Source organism: Mobula hypostoma, chromosome 2, assembly GCF_963921235.1.
Source record: "Mobula hypostoma chromosome 2, sMobHyp1.1, whole genome shotgun sequence".
NCBI classification, from domain to species: Eukaryota; Metazoa; Chordata; class Chondrichthyes; order Myliobatiformes; family Myliobatidae; genus Mobula; species Mobula hypostoma.
The window spans coordinates 131,703,719-131,718,004 of NC_086098.1; the positions used below are offsets into that span (position 1 = coordinate 131,703,719).

The 14,286-nt window shown below is 42.8% G+C and overlaps 1 protein-coding gene across 2 annotated transcripts in view; it reads left to right on the forward strand.

The window, feature by feature from the left end:
* Positions 1-14,286, forward strand: part of plb1 (phospholipase B1) — a 195,944-nt gene that overhangs the window by 130,866 nt on the left and 50,792 nt on the right. For both annotated transcript variants that reach the window (XM_063040679.1, XM_063040678.1), the window contains 6 exons: positions 463-571; positions 1,235-1,286; positions 7,651-7,731; positions 8,480-8,545; positions 11,516-11,616; positions 13,168-13,249. In XM_063040679.1, the coding sequence (XP_062896749.1) occupies positions 463-571; positions 1,235-1,286; positions 7,651-7,731; positions 8,480-8,545; positions 11,516-11,616; positions 13,168-13,249 (491 nt within the window). The remainder of the gene's footprint in view (positions 1-462; positions 572-1,234; positions 1,287-7,650; positions 7,732-8,479; positions 8,546-11,515; positions 11,617-13,167; positions 13,250-14,286) is intronic.

Genomic DNA, 14,286 nt, shown 5'->3' on the forward strand with positions numbered 1-14,286 from the left:
TCAGGATGGATTGCATCAAGAAGCATCAAGAAACATGTTAGAGGGATGACAGACAGCACGAGTGGCTTACTCTGGGGTCAAAGTTGGCAGTTTTACTTGAAGTGAAAGAAAGTCAGTAAAAGTCATTCTTGAGATCAATCAAGACCTTAATAGCAAAATTGTCTTGGGCTCAAAAAACCAGAGGTTGAACAGTGGATGTCTGGTAAGGTGGTGGGAGTGATGTTCCTAGAATCAATTAAGCGACTGTTGAATGGTACATTGAGGCTGGGGAGGTAGAATCTGCTCTTGAACAAGTATGGTTCAGTGTATTTATTATCTAAGTTGCTCTGCTGATCACATCCCTTGGAAGTCAGTTCATCAAAAATATTGCTGATTGTTAACTTTGCCTTGGATTTGAAGAAATATTAAGCAGCGGCCAGCATTGCCTCTCCTTGTGATATCTTCCTGGTTTCTATCCCTCAGATATCCTCCGTGAATTTAACCCTTCTTTGACTGGATTTTCTACTGGAAAAGGGAACCTTGAGAAGCCAAACGTGTTCCTGAATCAGGCTTTCCCTGGAGCTTTGGCCGGGTATGTTATCTTTCCATGAATACAGGTTAAGTTCCCCTTGCTTGGAGCTTGGAGCTGGAAGTGTTTCAGATTTTGGAGTTTTTCAGATTTTTAAATTCATAATGAGATAGTTTAGGATCGCCATCATTTCCCACTGAAATTTTTTGTGCTGGTGGTAAGCAGTCCTGTCTTACACTTGCTCATCACCCATACGCACTTAACAGTAAAAGGTATTACATACCATTAATGAAAATACAACGTGTGCAGGGTAACAAAATCAGCACAGCAGCATCAGAGGAATACCTGAATCAGCTGTTGAACAACAACAGCAGACCTTCAGTCTCCACTGACAATGCCATGTTTTAATTAAAAGGTTAAGGTACACTGTATTTGTGTTTTACTTATTTAGGTTTTATGTAAGGCATGGAAACAATAAGTATTGTAAACTTGTTCTGGTGTTAGATATTCATCAGCAACGATCTGTGCAAACTCAATGAGGTTCTCTGCTGCTTTGTGGTCAGCAGACACTTCATCTTTAAGCACAATGCAATAACATCTTTAATACAAGGCACTCTTGGAGAAGATCAAAATCCATCAGCATTAAAGCTTGCTACCCTGCCATTCTCATCTCCATGTTCAAAGGAATATTATTATTTATTGTGTGTTTTATCCCCCACCATCTAGAGATCTTCCAGGTCAAGTGAGAAAATTAGTAGACATCATGAAAAATAATTCGGTAAGAAACACTTAATGAGAAAACATTTGTTTTTTTTTAAATCTGTAATCGAATTGGTGTACAGCCCTTCTGTTTATTAATTTCTGCTACGGTTCAGACATTATCACTCTTATTTCTAAGCAAGAATCCCACTCTGTGCATTTGAGTACAAAATCCTAGTCCAATACTTCAGTGCAGAACAGAAGCATGGCTGCCTTTCAAATGATGTGTTGAACCAAAGGCCTATATCATATCTAAGATTTCATCTTGAAAAGACTGGAGTTCTGTATATTTGACAAAGTTCCTTGTGGAAGGCTTAATGAGAAAGTCATGAAGCAGGGGATCGATGGAAACTTGGCTGTGTGGATTCTGAACTGGTTTGGCCACAGTTTGCAAAGATTGATAGTGTTGTGTATTTAATATCTCAGTAACATTTGATAATATTGTGAATTTATTGTTTTATTATGCATGTTCTGTTGTTTACATAATTCATTCTGTGTTACGTGTAGAAGTACATGAATGGCATGTGTCACCATGCCACCATGTCATATGTGTGCCTGGCTAAAGTAAAGACAAAACTAAGACACACATTCCCAGCTTTCAATTCATTTTATGTTTTGGAGTTACAAAACATACCAGTGGTGAATAGGAAGTTTTGAATGAACCCAAGACCTGTTAAGGTGTAGCAAGACATTCGAACTTTAAAAAAGGCACAGTGAGAAGTTCAAGTTAGATAGAGAGCAGCACAGCTTTTGTTTCTTTGGGAGAGGAGAGAAAAGGTCGAGTTTTAAAAAGTGTGAATAAAGGTTCATAAACAGTGAGTACCAGGTGATAATAATCATAAATTAAAAAAAAGCAGAAATGACTGGCTACGTTGGAAAGATAGACAAGTTCAATGGCACAAGAAATAACTGGATATTGTATACTGAGCAAATTAAGCAGTATTTTAAAACAAGTAGAACAGACGATGAGAAGCAAATGCCAGTTTTGCTGAGTGCATTCGGGTTAAAGGCTAACAGTTTGCTTAGAATTTAACTGCTCCATCCAAACCAGCTGAAATGAGCTGTGGAAGTAATACAGGAACATTTAGAACCAAACATGTTGTTGACTGCAGAACAATTTAGGTTTCATAAGCGGAATCAAAAGGAAGGAGAGTCCATTTCAGTGCAAGGTGGATGAGCTCAGGGCATGGATCAATATCTGGAATTGTGCTGTCATAGCCATTAGTGAGACTTGGTCGCAGGAGGTGCAGGACTGGCAGCTCAGTATTCTGGGGTTCTGGTGTTTTAGACATGACAGAGCAGGAAGGATTAAAGGAGGAGGGTAGCATTACTACTCAGGGAAAATGTCACAGCAGTGCTCAGTCAGGGCAGACTGGAGAACTCGACTAGTGAGGCATTATGGGTGGAACTGAGAAATAAATATGGCCCGTCGATGGGGCTATATTACAGACCACCTAACAGTCCTAGGGATTTGGGGGAACAAATTTGTGAAGAGATTGCAGACTATTACAAGAAACTTACGGTTGCTATAGTAGGTGATTTTAACTTTTCACGTATTGACTCAGAATCCCATACTCTCAAAGCACTAGATGGGACAGAGTTTGTCAAGTGTGTTTCCTTCATAGTATGTAGAAGTCCCAGTGAGAGAGCCTGCAACATCGGACCTGCTATTAGGGAATGAGTCAGAGCATATGACAAACGCTTGTGTAGGGGAACACTTTGTATCCAGTGACCACGATGCCATCAGTTTCAAAGTAAGTATGCAAAAAGATAGGTCTGGTCCATGGTTTGAGATTCTAAATTTTGATGATATCAGAAATGATCTAGCAAGTGAGGATTGGGACAGGCTGTTTTCTGCCAAAGGTGTACTTAAAAAGCAGGAGGCCTTCAAAAACGAAATTTTGAGAGTACAAAGCTTGTATGTGCCTGTCAAGATAAAAGGTAAAGCTAACAATTGTAGAGGATCTTGGTTTTCAAGACATATTGAGACCCTGGTTAAGAGAAAAAAGGAGGTGCATTGCAAGTATAGGCAGGTAGGTACAAATGGGGTACAATAAATGCAAGAGAACACTTTAAAAAGAAATCAGAAAAGCTAAAAGAAGGCATGAAGTTGCTCTAGCAAACAGAGCGAAGGCAAATCCTAAGGGATTCTACAGATATGTCAAGAGCAAAAGGATTACAAGGGACAAAATTGGTCTTCTGGAAGACCAGAATGGTAATCCACGTGTGGAGCCAAAACAGACTGGGGAGAGCTTAAATACATTCTTTGCATCTGTCTTTACTTGGGAGATGGACACAGAGTCTATAAGAGGAAAAGTGGCATCAATTTAAAGGACCCTGTACAGATTACAGAGGAGATGTTTGCTACCCTGAGGCAAATCAGGGTGGATAAAACCCCAGGGCCTGACAAAATGTACCCTTGGACCCTACAGGAAGCAAGTGCAGAAAATGATGGGGCTCTAGTAGAGATACTTAAAACATCCTTAGCAACAGGAGAAGTACCAGAGGATTGGAGGATAGCCAACGTTGTTCTGCTGTTTAAAAAAGACTCTAAACAGAATCCAGAAAATTATAGGCTGGTGAGTTTGACATTAATTGTGGGAAAGTTATTGCAAGGTATTCTAAGGGACCAGATATGAGTATTGTATAGACATGGTCTGAATAAGGATAGCCAGTATGGATCCGTGTATAGTAGATCATGTCCAATCCCCCTTATAGAGTTTTCAAGGAGGTTACCAGGAAAGTGGATGAAGGCAAGGCAGTGGATGTGGTCTACATGGACTTTAGTAGGCATTTGACAATGTCCCATATGGGAGGCTGGTCAAGAAGGTTCAGTTGTTCTGCACTGAGGATGAGGTAGTAAATTGGATTAGACATTGGCTTTGTGGGAGAAGCCAGGGAGCGGTAGCAGAGGGTTGCCTCTTTGAATGGAGGCCTGTGACTAGTGGTGTGCCACAGGCATCGGTGATGCATCCTCTTTTATTTGCTATCTATATCAATGATCTGAATGATAATGTGGCTAACTGGATCAGCAAATTTGCAAATGACACCAAGATTGGGGGTGTAGTGGACAGTGAGGAAAGCTATCATGGCTTGAAAATGGACTGAAAAATGGCAGATGAAATTTAACGCAGACAAGTGTGAGGTTTTTCAATTCCATAGGACCAACCAGGGTAGGTCTTACACAGTGAACAGTAGGGCACTGAGGTGTGTGGTAGAACAAAGGGATCTGGGAGTCCATAATACATTGAAAATGGCATCAAAGCTTGATAGGGTAGTAAAGAAAGCTTTTGGCACATTGGTCTTCATAAATTAATGCATTTAGTACAGAAGATAGGATGGTATGTTGAAGTTGCATGAGACATTGATGTGGCCTAATTTGGAGTATTTTGTGCAGTTTTGGTCACCTACATACAGGAAAGATGTAGGCAATGCTGAATGAGTGCTGAGAAAATTTAAAACATGTTGCCAGGTCTGGAGACCCTGAGTTACAAGGAAAGATTGAAAAGGTTAGGACTGTATTCTTTAGAACATAGAAGATTGAGAGGAGATTTGTTAGAGGTATAGAAAATTATGAGAGTTATAGATAGGATAAAAGAAAGCCAGCTTTTTGCACTGATGTTGGGTGGGACTACAACCAGAAGTCATGGGTTAAGGGTGAAAATTGAGAAGTTTAAGGAGATCTGATAATGATGAGAGTGTCACAGGACTGAGTAGCCTTAAGATTTACAATGTGAAAGCTAACGGGATGAGCAATATGTCTTTCACCAGAAGTGAATGGCAAATTAATTACAATAGAATTGGACACTGGCTCAGCTATTTCAGTCATTCTACAAAATGAGCTGGAATGGCATTTCAGAGATACTGAACTGAAGCCTGCAGATATCCTTTCTTTATTAATCTTGTTATTGATTTAAAAGGAGCATAAATACAATCAAGAGGAGAATTATTTCAAATATATATATCAGTAACAATATAAACCACGATTAAGATAGACATTGTCAAAATCATAGATTGTCGTGACGTGCTACACACAGAGCTAGAAATAATGACACACAGACTAGTTTATTCAAACTTCGCGGCACTGGCTTTTACACAGTTCCATTCCCACCCTCTCCAGGCGTAAATGACGTCAGAAGTGCATTACAAAAGTCTCTTCCCGCGCACAGGCTTTCTCCCCTCCTTGGTGAAGAGGAAGGCCCAGTGCCATTTTGGGGCTGGCCTCTCTGCTGACGCGTGCGCCATTTTGTGAGCCGGTTTGCCTGCGTAGAAAGTGGGTTGCCACATAACCCCCCCCCCGCCTCCAGAGCCGGCGATACACCCCCCAGTGTCCACAGTCTGGATCGGCCTCTGTTTGGGAGGTCTGCCTCTGCGCCGCAGTGCCTGAACCTCGACCGGCTGCGCCAAGTCCACATGGGCCAGTTTGAGTTGGTCCACCGTGAAAACCTCCTCTTTCCCCCCAATGTCCAGAACGTACATGGACCCATTGTTCCTCATCACCTTGAATGGCCCTTCGTACGGCTGCTGAAATCAGCAGCAGAAAACTCCAGTTCTCCTATTTTTCCCAGCGCTGAGAAAGAGAGTAATATAACCAGGGAGTAATAGAATATATATTTGAGTTGCGTTGCATTCTATGTTGAGTTGGAATTTATAGCTGGGCAAGGAGGACTGTTGAGTATTTAATATTTCGATAATATTTGAGTAATATTGCAAATACGTTGTTTGATTCAGCATTCTTTGTTGTTTATATAATTCATTACAGGTTACATTATGGACACTGTAATACCATCAAGGACTGTTTGGTTCTTCCTGAACAACAAACCATGGGTCACCAGTGATCTAACGGCTCTTCTAAACCATGAAAAGAGAGCCTTTAGATCAGGAGACGGGGAGGAATTGAAGCGTGTGCAGAGGGAGCTAAAGGTGGCTAAAGAGGAATACAGGAGAGGGCTGGAGAGCCAGCTTGGGCAGAGTAGCACATGGGAGGTGTGGAGAGGCATGAAGGACAACACTGGCTTCAATCGGCCTAACTATAGAGCAGCCTCAGAATGCAGTCATGAATAGGCTAATGAGTTAAATCAATTCTTCAATAGGTTTGACAATTACCCCCCCTGTTCACACCCCCTCAGCACACCAGTCCAAGTGCCAAGGCATCCAATGCACCCTCAGCACCAATGCCTCCACTCCTCCCTCCTCCCCCCTCCGGTTCAACACGTGGATGAACAACACAGGCTACCAGGCTACCACTGTCTATGTCCCCTCCTTGCCCTAAGCCTACCATCCACATCTCCACATACCAACTCCAATTGTCCTGGTCTTCACCTCTTCCAGCCCCCATCTCCCAACTCCCCAGTCATCACGGACTCATCTTCACTACTGAGCATGTGAGAAGGCCTCTGGGGAAGCTCAGACACAGTAAAACACTGGGACCAGATGGTATGAACCCCAAGGTCCTGAAGGAGTGTGAGTAGATGTGTGGAGTTCTCCAGTGCATTTTATATCTGAGTCTCAGCCTGGAAAGGGTCCTGACCATGTGGAAAACATAATGTGTGGTCCCTGTACTCAAGTAGGGCCAATGACTACCGTCCAGTGGCCTTGAACTCACACATCATGAAGACCCTGCATGAATAGATTGCCCCTCAGGTCTCTTTTAAATCTTCTGCCTCTTAACTTAAACTTTTACCCTTTAGTTGTTATTTCCCCTTCCCTGGGGAAAAATAGACTGTGTGTTCTTGAGTTTGTACAGTACGTCTCTATAGGATCGCCCCTCAGTCTCCAAGGAAGTAAGTCCTCGTCTGTCCAACTTCTCCCTTTAACTCAGGCCTTCAAGCCCTGGCAGCTTCCTCATAAAACTTCTCCGCATTCTTTCCAGTTTAATGATGTCTTTCCTATAACAAAATGACCAAAACTGTACACAATAATCCATCTGTGGTCTTTGAGGCGAATGGTCCAGGGTTCAAATCCGGCCAGCTCCTTGCCCGTTTTCCATCCATGCTGGGTTGAGCATTGAGCTAGTAACTTGATCTCATAAAAATCAGTCAAATGCTACAGAAACGGCAAGGAAGCCACAAGGTGCGGAAAAGAACAACATACCATATCAAAGAGCAATTAGGTATCACCAACATTAGATGGGTTTGGTTCAGACAGACTAGAGCAGGAAAAGAGGGGAGACTACCTTCCGTGGTGGGTATCAGCAAACCAGACTGATTTAAAACAACTGTTCTCAAGGCAGCCTTTTAATTCCAGAATATATTTAATTAGTAGACCAGTCTACCAACAGATTGGAGGGTTGGCTTTACCCCAGAGCAAGGGGAAGTTCACTGCAGACACAATAACTCTTCTGATGGAACTGGCTGATAAATCTTCCTTGCTTTCTTTTACAGAAAATTGACTTTCAGAACGACTGGAAGATCATCAACCTCTTTATCGGGGGCAACGACTTGTGCAATTACTGCACAGATTCGGTAATGAGCCTTTTTCTTTCTGTGGGTTCAGGAAGGTCATAGGTCAAGGTCAAACTTGAGCTTATTGTCATTTGCACAAGTTCATGTATGTGCCAGTACAATGAAAAACTTACTTGCAACGGCATCATGGGCAGAAAGCATCAGGTGCACAGCATTCACTCAATATAAACCATGCAGACTTCTGTACTTCTGCTGATGGTAGCTGTGAGAAGATGGCTTGGCCCATATGGTGGGGATCTCAAATCAAATCAAACCAAATCCCTCATGATCAATGCTGCCCTCTTGAGGCAGAACCTCATGTAGATATGTCTGATAGTGGGGTGGGTTGTTGCCATGATGTATTTGGCTGAATCAATGATCTTCTGCAGTTTCCTACATTCTTGCTCATTTAAATTTCTGTACTTGAATATGGTGCAATCAGTCAGAGTAACTGCCCTTTGGAAGGAGTGTTAAACAGAGACACTTGCTTTCTCAAAGACAGAAACAAAAGATCCATGGAACTGTAGGAAAGACCAGGAAGAATCACACCTGGTGTCCTGGCTGATATTTATCTCTCAACCAACATTTCCAAACAGTATTTTTTTAAAAAGCCTGCAGTCTACATAGCTCAGACCAGTGTGAACAGACAGCTATTTTCTTAGCTATGTTAGGTGCATCTGAATGTTAGGACCAATTTTCCCAGTAAGCCCTTGGCTCTTTGTGTTCATAGGCTGCTGATCTTAAGCTATTTTCCATTTTGTCTTCCTAGGCATATTTTTCCGCTATAAACTTTGCTAAACGGATTGAGGAAGCACTGGATATCCTCCACAATGAGGTAAGTTCACAATAATCCTTGCTTCTGAGACCCTAACACACTGTGGGCTGACCAGTCTTCCGGTGTGTATGTACAGTTGTTAATGCTGATATCTTACAGAGTCAAAGAGTATTACAACACAGAAACAGGCCCTGCAGCCCAGCTCATCCACGTTGACCAGGAATCCTATCAAAGCTAGTCCCATTTGCCTACATTTGGCCCAACACCTCTAAAGCTTTGTTATCTATGGACCTGTCCGAGTGCTGAGAACATGCTACTGTCCGTATGAGGAAGTTGTCCCTCAGATCTCTTTTAAAACTTTTCCCCTCTCACCTCAAACCTATGAACTCTAGCTTTTTAGAGAGTATCTGTGCCATGACTAAAACAAAGCTCTCTAGAAAGTAGTCAGATTGGATTGTGAAAATACCCAATTGACGTTGAAGGTAGTCGATGACATCTGTGATGGGATTGTGATAAACGGAGTCGCATGTTGGCCTCCTTATTATAGCCTTCAAAGACCATCTGATTGAAAACTCTGGGTTAAGTTTATGTATTTGGTCTCTGCAGCTGAACATCATGTTAAATCACTTAGACACAAGAGCAACAAACAAACCTTTATTTTGTGGCAGGCCAGTCTTCAAATGAACTGCAAACATGGTACTGACAATGACATAGGTGGTAAACATGTGACATGGTCTCTTACGCAAGTAGCAATTACCACCATCAAATACTCAGTTTACTCAGCAGCTAATGGAATACAGCTTAAGGGTGAATCTGCCACATTGCTGTCTGGTCTAACTTCCAGTCAGAGTGGGGCTGGTTACTTCTGCCCATGTCTACAGCCACCTCTAACGTGTGCCTGAAGGTTTTGTTAGGCATGGGACTCAGATCAGCTCAAGCTTACTAGGCCTAGGTAACCAACCACCACTGAGAGAAGGCTTGGCTTCATCCCAGCCCTCAAATTGAGCCAAGGCCTCAGAACGAGGACTGATAATTGTAATTTATATTCAGTGTATGCACGATTGTCTTTAACAACTGAGCACACTGTGTGATATGAACGTTACACGTTGTTGTATCCTATACTGATGTTTGGTTGAGAGCCACTGCCATCAGAAGAGGCTCTTCTGTGTATAGTCCTACTGCTCTACAATCCTTGCAACGCCACAAAGAAAGCCGTCTACAACAACCTGAGAGCTCTAACTGCCTGACATCGGTCTTGGGGAAAGGAAATTCACTTCTGCTTGGCTCTGTGAGAGACTCCTGAGTGGTGATGTGGGTGCCTGATTTTTGGTGCAGAGTCACTGGGTCAAACCATCTGTTTCCAGACTCTGAAAACACTTGAGTTTTCTGTTTGGTCAGACTACAAGTATAGCCTTAGTGTTTCAATATAGGAGCAGAATCAGGCCAACAGGTCTTAGTCATAGTCATACTTTATTGATCCCGGGGGAAACTGGTTTTCGTTACAATTGCACCATAAATAATTAAATAGTAATAAAACCATAAATAGTTAAATAGTAATATGTAAATTATGCCAGGAAATAAGTCCAGGACCAGCCTATTGGCTCAGGGTGTCTGACCCTCCAAGGGAGGAGTTGTAAAGTTTGATGGCCACAGGCAGGAATGACTTGCTATGACGCTCAGTGTTGCATCTCGGTGGAATGAGTCTCTGGCTGAATGTACTCCTGTGCCCAACCAGTACATTATGTAGTGGATGGGAGACATTGTCCAAGATAGCATGCAACTTGGACAGCATCCTCTTTTCAAACACCACCATCAGAGAGTCCAGTTCCATCCCCACAACATCACTGGCCTTACAAATGAGTTTGTTGATTCTGTTGGTGTCTGCTACCCTCAGCCTGCTGCCCCAGCACACAACAGCAAACATGATCGCACTGGCCACCACAGACTCGTAGAACATCCTCAGCATCGTCCGGCAGATGTTAAAGGACCTCAGTCTCCTTAGGAAATAGAGACGGCTCTGACCCTTCTTGTAGACAGCCTCAGTGTTCTTTGACCAGTCCAGTTTATTGTCAATTCGTATCCCCAGGTATTTGTAATCCTCCACCATGTCCACACTGACCCCCTGGATGGAAACAGGGGTCACCGGTACCTTAGCTCTCCTCAGGTCTACCACCAGTTCCTTAGTCTGCTCCACCATTCAATCATGGTTGATTTTCTAAAACTCCACTCTTCTGCCACTTCCCTGTAACTCCTAAACCACCCCCCCCCCAATACATAAGGTATCAATTTCCACCTTATATCCACCCAATTCCTTGGCCTCCACGGCCTTCTGTAGTAACAAATTCACCATCCTCTAGCTGGAGGAATCCTTCCTCATCTCAGTTTTAAAGGGATGTGACCCTATCCTGAGTCTGTGCCCTCAGATCCTAGACTCTCATATTAACGGAAGCATCCTCTCCACACCGGCTCTATTCAAGCCCTGTCATATCTGTAGGTTTCAGTGAGATCCCACCCCTCCCCCCCCCATCCTTCTGAACTCCATCAACTACTGACACAGGTATGTCAAACCCTCCGCATACATTACCCTTACATTCCTGGGATCATTTTTGTGAACCTCCTCTCAACCTTCTCCAGGGTCAGCATGCCCATCCTCCAATATGGGACCTAAAACCGCTGACAATTTTGTCCTCACAGTTTAGGAAGTGCCCAAGTCCTGAGCTCTGGAATTCTTACTGCGATAACGTGGGAACTCTTGACTTAAGCTCTTCAGATGCACTTACCCCTTGTAGATGTAAAATCAAATCCAAGGAAAAACATCTGTATATTGATCCAAACATTGCAATCAACCTGTCACCAAGCAAGAATTGAGATAGATTTCTCTAAAACTTTATCGCATCCCTCTGAAATGTTTATATCAATCAGTTAGAGCAGCATCTGCTGTTACATCAGTTAAATGCACTTTTGCTGCAGGCTTGGCTACAATCTATTCATACAACTCTTTTAACTTTGGTGCTTACTGGACTTCTTCAGGTTCCCAGAGCATTCGTCAACTTGATCGAGACTTTGGAACTCATTCCGTTACGACGTCTTTATCAGGATAAGGAAGTGAGCTGCCCCAGAACACTTATGAGGTACAGTAATTTCACCTCGTGTATACTTCCCATATCTTGCCACTACATCCCATCTTTGGGAGCTAATACAATGATTTGACAGATGAACACATGGCTGAGGAATTGGTGCAGGGGGCAGGTTTTCAGATTTCTTGGACCATTGGGATCTTTCCTGGGGAAGGTATGACCTGCACGACAAGGCGGGTTCACACCTGAGCTTGAGACGGACCAATATCCTTGTGAGCAGGTTTGTTAGAACTGTTGGGGAAGGTTTAAATTAGTTTAGCTGCAGTATGGGATAGGTCGGGGGGTGGGGCATTTGTTGTACAGGCACGTCCAGTGCACGGGGAGTCTGTGAGGGAGGAAATTTGGATGGGTTGAAATGTGTCTGTTTTAATGCAGGAAGTATCAGGAACAACAGTGATGAACTTAGAGCACAGGTCCATACATGGAAAGACGATGATCTGGACTTGGCTGTCACAAGAGCAGGAATGGCTGCTGGATGCTCTAGGGTTTAGATGTTTCAAAAGGGACAGGGAAGGAAGTAGAAGTGGTGGGGGAATGGCATTGCTAATCAGGGATAGTATCACAGCTACAGTAAGGGAGGACTTCATGGAGGGATTGTCTACTGAGTCAGTGTGAGTGGAAGTCAGATACAGGAAAGGATCAAATATTCCAATAGGAGTATTCCTTCAGTGGCAAAAGCAACACTGAAGAACAAATACTGTAAGAAGCTGTAGCTGAGAGAGAAACAAAAAGGTCATCTAGGAGAGAAGGGTTAGATTCATCATAGAGCAGGTTTAAATGTCGGCATAACATTGTAAGCTGAAGGGCCCGTAGGATGTCCTGTGTTTAACTTTATGCATGAGAATGTCGAAAGAGGGTTTTTTATTTAACCTATTCAATCATGCAATCAATTGGGATGTATTGCCAATTGTTAATTCACACTGCGTTCAATAGTTAAGTATTTCAAAGGTTAGGTGAGAGTTAACTGGTGGTCTGACAATAGTCTGACCAGATAAAGAGAGAACATATCATTCCAGAAGAGCAGTGAGGGGAATTTCAAAGTTCAAATTTCAAAGAATTTCTACAGCAATTTGACTTTCAATGTCAGCCTGATGCTATCTCTACTCTGGATACTCCGGAATTGTATATTTACTGAACTTTAATTTAGATGCTGGAAATACGAAAGAAAAACAGAAAATACTGAGTATCTGATTAACTGTGAAGAAAGATCATGCCCTTTCATCAGAACTGATGAAATCAACTACTGCTGAGAACTGGAATTCACACTTTCAAACTCTGTTCCATCAATAAAACTGTTAAGCTACTGTTGCCGGGTGAGGTCACTCACTTTGTGCTTGGGCTATGTTTTAATGCTCAATGCTAATTGTAAGAATTCTCTCTTATGACTCTTGGTTGATGTTGTTATTCAAGTGGTTATTGAGCAGAAGAAAGGCACACCCAAACCAGAGGGAAACTTGTGCCTGACTGGTGCTGAAACAGGGGGATTATGTGATGTAAAGAAATACAAGTTCGGTGATGAATAAATTGTCCGCTGTATATTTGCAGGATGTTGTGTTTCTGTGTTATGAAACCCAGTGAAAACTCTCCAGAGCTGGAGATGATGTCTGAAGCAAACAAGGCCTATCAGGTATCTCCATGGCTTTAACGGTTGATGACTCAGCACTCCTACCACATTACTTGACATTTTTGAGGCAATCAGCAGTGAAATTCTGAGCTGAGCCTTGAAGTTGCTCAGCTGAGATACTACCAGAGCTGCGACTACTCCTCCTTAAGTCTTCCTAACATGAAAGTCTGTCTCCTAATATATCAAAATGTTAGCTCCTTCTGAAGATAAGGCTGAGATCTCTTGAGCTGTCATACTGATAGCTCCCAGTTATTAGATCTTGTCACTCTTGACTTACATTATTGAATCAGGCAATTCAGTAGGCTGGAAGTAATTCTCAAACCACACAGCATCTGACCAAATCCTTCATCCACGTATCCAGCTTCTGATTACATCTATCGGAGGCATTTGGCTCAATCACCTTCTGTGATGGTGAGTTCCACACTAGGAGCATTCTCAGTGTTCAAAACTCCCTATTGACAAGTACCATGGTCACTGGTTTTGGAAGCATCCTGCCAATTTCGTCCCTCATATTCATTAAGTGGGAGATGAAACATTTGGGGAAGGGAATCGAGGCAAATGGTAATTGGTTCATTATTGCCACGTGTACCGAGATACAGTAATAGAAACATATAGCATAGAAACAGGCCCTTCGGCCCATCTCGTCCATCTTGCCCAGTAAGCAATTCCTATCTGCTGCATTTGCCCCATAGCCAGATGGCTTTTAAACGTTCTTAATGTGACGGCCTCCACCGCTATTTCTGGCAGCTCTTTCTGTGATACAGTGAAAGTGGCAGGATGCAACAGAGGAAGAGAGGTGATCAATTTATTAGAGAGGCAACTGGGATGCTTATTAACTTGTAATACAGTCGGAGATTGAGGGGTGACCAGATAGAGGCATGTCAGATCATGAGGGTAGAGAGAGGGTGAAGCCACGTAGTCTTATACTCAGGGAGGGGTGCCAAAAACAAAAAGGTATAGTTTTAAGATCAGAAGTGAGGGATTTAAGTTTGACATCAGAAGCAGATTCGTCACACAGAGGGTGGTGTGTATTTGGAATG